The sequence below is a fragment of the Phragmites australis genome, chromosome 6 (genome assembly GCF_958298935.1).
Source record: "Phragmites australis chromosome 6, lpPhrAust1.1, whole genome shotgun sequence".
NCBI lineage: Eukaryota > Viridiplantae > Streptophyta > Magnoliopsida > Poales > Poaceae > Phragmites > Phragmites australis.
The window spans coordinates 15874014-15879994 of NC_084926.1; the positions used below are offsets into that span (position 1 = coordinate 15874014).

General features: G+C 43.2%; 1 protein-coding gene across 1 annotated transcript; it reads left to right on the plus strand.

Annotated features, from left to right (window-relative positions):
• The first annotated feature begins 999 nt into the window (after window positions 1-999).
• LOC133921902 (LRR receptor kinase SERK2-like) lies at window positions 1000-5981 on the plus strand. The gene is made up of 11 exons (XM_062366992.1): window positions 1000-1340; window positions 2373-2505; window positions 2592-2663; window positions 2943-3086; window positions 3497-3568; window positions 3651-3722; window positions 3804-3919; window positions 4022-4150; window positions 4229-4570; window positions 4687-5081; window positions 5426-5981. Exons 1-11 carry the CDS (start codon window positions 1256-1258, stop codon window positions 5735-5737), a joined length of 1872 nt encoding a protein of 623 aa, XP_062222976.1. The 5' UTR covers window positions 1000-1255; the 3' UTR covers window positions 5738-5981.

Sequence of the window (5981 nt, forward strand, 5' to 3'; positions counted from 1 at the left end):
TGAGGACACGGGATCGACAGCGGGACAGGCGGGCCCGGGCCGGCGCTGGCTTTTCTGCGCCCGCGGGGGTAGCCCCGTTCCACGGGCTCGTGGACTCACGCGGCGGCGGGCCCACCAGCAGTGGGTGAGAGGAGATCCATGGACCGACGACCGCTGGATGAGAGTCTGTTCCACGGATCACAGAGCAGCCAGACGATGGTGGATGGTTTTCCCTGGATGCGTGCGCGCAGCAGGGTTTCCTTTAAAGGTAAATACATTAAAAAATCAAAAATTGAACAGAAAGTAATTAAATTTAAACTTTGAAGTACATCGATACCTTGCATCAGACCCATTTGCGATATAAAACAAACAAAGACCAAATGGACATAAGATATCACTTAGCTTAGTTGAAATCAAAACGTGAAGTCTTAGAGTTTAAAATCTATCTATAAAACTTTCTAACTTATAAGAGTAAATTTTAAAAATTACAATTATTTTGATATATGTTGTAGAAAACTATAACTTCTGATATTTATTTAAAAAACTTATAATTATTTTAATATATATTGTAAAAATTATAATACTTTCACCGCGGGTCCACTGTTGCCAGGAAGTTGTAGGTTTTTGATACAAATTTAGCCCGAATTTTTCAGACCGATATTTTTTTCTTGGCGAGTGTCCCAGGCGACACGGTCGCACGAGAGAGCCGGGCGTACCGAGGACCGCGTCCACGAGATCCCTGGCAGCCGCACGCCGCCATGTCAGCAGATGCGGCCGCGGGCGGGTCCGCCTGCTGCCGCTGCTCTTCCCGTATTCCTCCCACTAGCTCCATCAAGTCACCCACCCCACTCCCCGCGTCTCCGCACCGCCACCCGCTCGATTCCACACGGGCCCAACCTCTAGCTGGCCCCGCGTGTCAGTCACGTTTCACTGAGCACCCACGGTGGTCTTCCCTTTCCGCGAGCGTAGGCGATGGTCCCGTCACGGAGTAGAGGAACGATTTAGGCCGGAACACGCACAGGGCACTTCAGCTCGAGCTACAGAAGAATTCGTCGCATTTCTATTTTACTTTCTCTTTCTCTGGAGAAAAAAAATCTCGCTTCCATTGGAGAGAGAGAGAGAGAGAGAGAGAGAGAGAGAGAGAGAGGTCGCGAGCTCAGGAGGAAGAGGCAGGCGGCGGCGGCAGATCGGGCGGCGCCGTGCAGCTCAGGGGCACCGGTGAGGGCCCGCCCATGCGTCAGTGAGGTGGTGGGGCCCGCTTGGCGCTGGAGTTGGAATGGCGGCGGTGGGGAGATTGTGGGCGGTGGTCGTCGCGGTGGTGCTGGTGGTCGGGCCAGGACGGGTCGTCGCCAACACCGAGGGTAAGCTTGGCCTGATCTGATACGTGGCCCTTGTGCTGGTCGGTTTCGTTTGCATCGAAGTTTGGAATCTGTGCTGCCGGGAATGGATCATCTGAGTTTTTTTTTGTGTGCTTAATTTGATGCTTAGTTTGGAGTAGTAAGTAGCAGTATCTGTATAGCCCGGTCTGTATCTCTGCTTGTATCGGTTGTGATTTATTTGGCTTCTTACTGTTTACGCATACGAGTTTAATTATAGCTGTGGTTTGGTGGAGCAAAGGAACGAACAAGCTATGTTTTAGACTTTTAGTACCCTTCAGGCGGACAAAGTATGGATCTTTTTATGTTCCGTGTAGTTGTTTCTCGTTGTCATATATTTCCTGTGTAGAGATCAATAAATAAATAAATATATTTTCTATGTTCGGGAGTTCAATTTATAGTGAGATCCCCTCCCGATAATTTTGCAGTAAGAAGCCACCAAGTTGGCCTAGTTTGTTTTTTTTTTTAAAAACAAAAAATTTGTTCCCTTTTGTCTTCCAAAACTAAGAGAAGAGTTTTATCATTGCGTGATAACTTATTCAATTCTTATTTATATGTCTACTGGGTTCTAGCTGTTGTGCTGTATAAGGCGCCATTCTTTTAGTTTTGTAGTTGTCTCATACCCGTTTCCGTTTTCAGCGGACGAGTGTCTGTGTCGTTCAAACTCTTTTATTCCTTTAATGAATGGCAGCTCCTTCCCTATTTTCGAAAAAAAAAGTTTTATCATTACCAGGCTTGCATGTTGACTTTAATATGACATTATTTGATTTGTTCTGTGTTTGGATTAAGAATTGTAAATGCTAGTGACAATAAACTGTTTATCGTCGCTGACTTTTTCCTTTCTCGTTTGGGAATGCATCCTAGCTGTGTAATTGAACAGTACAAGTCTATATTTTCGTAGGAGACCTGCTCATTTGCAAGACGTTTGCATACAAATTCATTGTTGATAAATTTTCCTATGTATTCTGCTTAACTGTGAATATGCTTGCTGATGATAATGGTGCCTTTTGTCCATAGGTGATGCTTTGTATAGCCTGCGGCAAAGCTTGACAGATGCTAACAATGTATTGCAGAGTTGGGACCCCACTCTTGTTAATCCCTGTACATGGTTCCATGTTACGTGTAACAACGATAACAGTGTAATCAGAGTGTAAGTTGATGAAAAAGCTCTCATTTATGCATTTCGAAGTGTTAAAGATGTGCTAATTTTGATTCTAAATGTTCCCTCTTTCTCAGTGACCTTGGAAATGCACAATTATCTGGTTTACTAGTGCCCCAGCTTGGTCAGCTGAAAAATCTCCAATATTTGTAAGTTCTGTATGAGCTGATTTTGCTAATTGTTTCAAGATGTGGATTAGTTGTCTCTTGCATGCACCCTCAGTATAGTTGTTTGAATATGTGGATGAGCAGTATGCTGTCTCAAGCTAATAGATGGTCCATTTAGAAGTTGGTGCATCTTAAAAATTTCTTTTCTTTACATTTTTATGCCTGATTCTAATTGTTAGTTGTCGCATACATTACCTCACTTTGAAATGTGTTCCTTTACATCTGAAAACTGATTTATATTGTTTGTTTTTGTTGTAATAGGGAGCTTTACAGCAACAACATAAGTGGGACAATACCCCCTGAACTGGGCAACCTAACTAACCTGGTTAGTTTGGATCTGTATATGAATAACTTCTCTGGCAATGTCCCTGACAGCCTGGGGAATCTATTGAAGCTGCGCTTTCTGTAAGAAACTCATTTTATTTACTAGCACCCATGTATGTTGTTTTACTTCTGACTGTTGTTTTGATTCTTTTCAGTTAATTTGTTATTCCACCTGTTGTTTTAGACTTACGATCTCTTTGTTGAGAATGCCCGGTATATATCTTCTCACCGAAAAAATAAGAGGAACATGTGATGGTGCATTTGTCAGTTTGTGTGACATATTGGTATTTAGATAACTTTGCCGTTTTCCTTTTTCATACATTGATTTAGGTGTTTGTTTCTCCTCCTTTCTCTCACGTTTTTGGTGCTTATTCTATATCAAATGCAGTCATATCGTTAATTGTTTATTTTTATTATTGTGTCTTCTGTTATCTTATATTTTGATACATTCACAAATATTTACTTGTTTCTGTACTTACTTGCAAGGATAGCCGTCTTAACAACAACAGCTTGTCTGGTCAAATTCCTATATCCTTGACCAATATCAGCACTCTCCAAGTACTGTAAGTAGCATGTGCACTGCTATTCTTCTCTTGATAGTTTTGTTATGTGTTGGATGAGTATATAACTATTATGATAATGCAGGGATCTCTCAAACAACAACCTCTCAGGAGCAGTCCCATCGACTGGCTCCTTTTCACTCTTCACCCCTATAAGGTTTTGTACCTAGACAATTTAATGATTCTTAGCCTAACTGCATCATCTGTGTGGATGATGAATATTACTTGATTGTTACAGTTTTGCCAACAACCCACTTCTTTGTGGTCCTGGTACTACGAAGCCCTGCCCTGGGGCTCCTCCTTTTTCCCCACCTCCTCCATATAATCCTCCATCACCTCCAACTCAATCAACTGGTAATTTCTGAATCTACTCAAATTTGGTCTCTCACCAGTACATTAGAAAAACTTAGCATTCTGGATGACATCTGCTTCCTGGATTTATATCTCTTCTATTAGGCGCTTCTAGTACTGGAGCAATCGCTGGAGGTGTTGCTGCCGGTGCGGCATTGGTGTTTGCTGTTCCTGCAATTGCATTTGCAATGTGGCGCCGTCGTAAACCTGAAGAGCATTTCTTCGATGTACCTGGTCTGTATCATATGCCGTGCTTTGTTTTCTTTTATCCATATTACCTGTTTGTTCATCTGTTATCCCTTTTTTCTTCAGCTGAGGAGGATCCAGAAGTTCATCTTGGTCAGCTTAAGAAGTTCTCATTGAGGGAGCTTCAAGTTGCAACTGATAATTTCAGCAATAAGAACATTTTAGGGAGAGGTGGTTTTGGAAAAGTGTACAAGGGAAGGCTCGCTGATGGCTCATTGGTAGCAGTGAAAAGACTAAAAGAGGAGCGTACACCTGGTGGTGAGCTCCAGTTTCAAACGGAGGTTGAGATGATTAGCATGGCAGTGCACCGGAACCTTCTCCGACTTCGTGGTTTCTGCATGACACCTACTGAACGGTTGCTAGTATATCCATACATGGCTAACGGGAGTGTCGCATCACGTTTACGAGGTACTTTGTTCTTTCTTGTTATCAAATTATTTTAAATATTGCTGCCACAGCCTATTAAACGATAAGAATATCACCTTGTATGCATCCTATTCTTATTAATTGCACTGATTTCATAGAGCGCCAGCCATCTGAACCACCTCTTGAATGGGATACAAGAAGACGGATTGCACTGGGATCTGCAAGAGGACTCTCTTACTTGCACGACCACTGTGATCCCAAGATCATCCATCGTGATGTCAAAGCGGCGAATATTCTTTTGGATGAGGACTTCGAGGCAGTTGTGGGTGATTTTGGGCTTGCCAAACTTATGGACTACAAGGATACCCATGTAACAACTGCTGTTCGTGGAACAATTGGACATATTGCTCCCGAGTACCTTTCCACTGGGAAATCCTCTGAGAAGACAGATGTTTTTGGCTACGGAATCATGCTTCTGGAGCTCATTACTGGACAGAGGGCATTTGATCTTGCTCGTCTTGCAAACGATGATGATGTTATGCTGCTTGACTGGGTAAGTAATTTTTCTTATTAGTTAGCATATGGTACTACCGCACTACAGCTCATGCTTTTGTTTTATCATACTGCTTTGCTGTCTGTGGGCTATACTTTAATAGTTTGTTTTCTTAACTACTGCTGTCAAGCTCTATAATCATGAAGTGCCCTTAATCCGTTCCCTTTTTAAATAGAGAGCCTCTCCAGGGGACATCAATCATGTCTAGAGTATGCTAATGCACAATCAGTTGCTCTGGCCATATGCCTGATGCATTATAAAAATATGTTGAATTATCAGAACAATGGAATGCTCAGTGCAAGACGTAGCTGGCAAAAATGAATAACTCCAATGGCATCTTGCAGGTGAAAGGATTGTTGAAGGAGAAAAAGGTTGAGATGTTGGTGGACCCAGATCTGCAGAACAACTACCAAGAGACCGAGGTGGAGAACCTGATCCAGGTGGCACTGCTCTGTACACAGGGCTCCCCGTTGGACCGTCCCAAGATGTCAGAGGTGGTGAGGATGCTCGAAGGTGATGGGTTGGCGGAGAGATGGGATGAATGGCAGAAGGTGGAGGTGGTGAGGCAGGAGGCTGAGTTGGCTCCTCTCCGCAACGACTGGATTGTCGATTCCACATATAACCTTCGCGCGGTGGAACTGTCCGGCCCAAGGTGACAGCCTGACAAGCATCATCACTCTACGGCTCCGACAAAATCAAAACTTAATTGGCAGCTTCAGTCTAATTGTTGCCTGTGTATATGAAAGGTAGCTTTGGTCTTGTTAGTGACAGTTTCAAGGGATGATATATTTTTTTTTTTGATTCCTCACTAGCCTCAGAAGTTGGAGCTAGGCTGCTGTTGTTTGCTAAGGTGGAATTCGTATATTTGAGGTGAATTTCTAAAACAATGTTTTGGTGGTC

Coding starts and splice junctions, on each gene's coding strand:
- LOC133921902 (XM_062366992.1), top strand. CDS start 1,256: ATGGCGGCGGTGGGGAGATTGTGGGCGGTGGTCGTCGCGGTGGTGCTG. Junction 3,087..3,496: donor CTATTGAAGCTGCGCTTTCT/GTAAGAAACTCA, acceptor TTGCAAGGATAG/CCGTCTTAACAACAACAGCT. Junction 3,723..3,803: donor TCACTCTTCACCCCTATAAG/GTTTTGTACCTA, acceptor TGATTGTTACAG/TTTTGCCAACAACCCACTTC.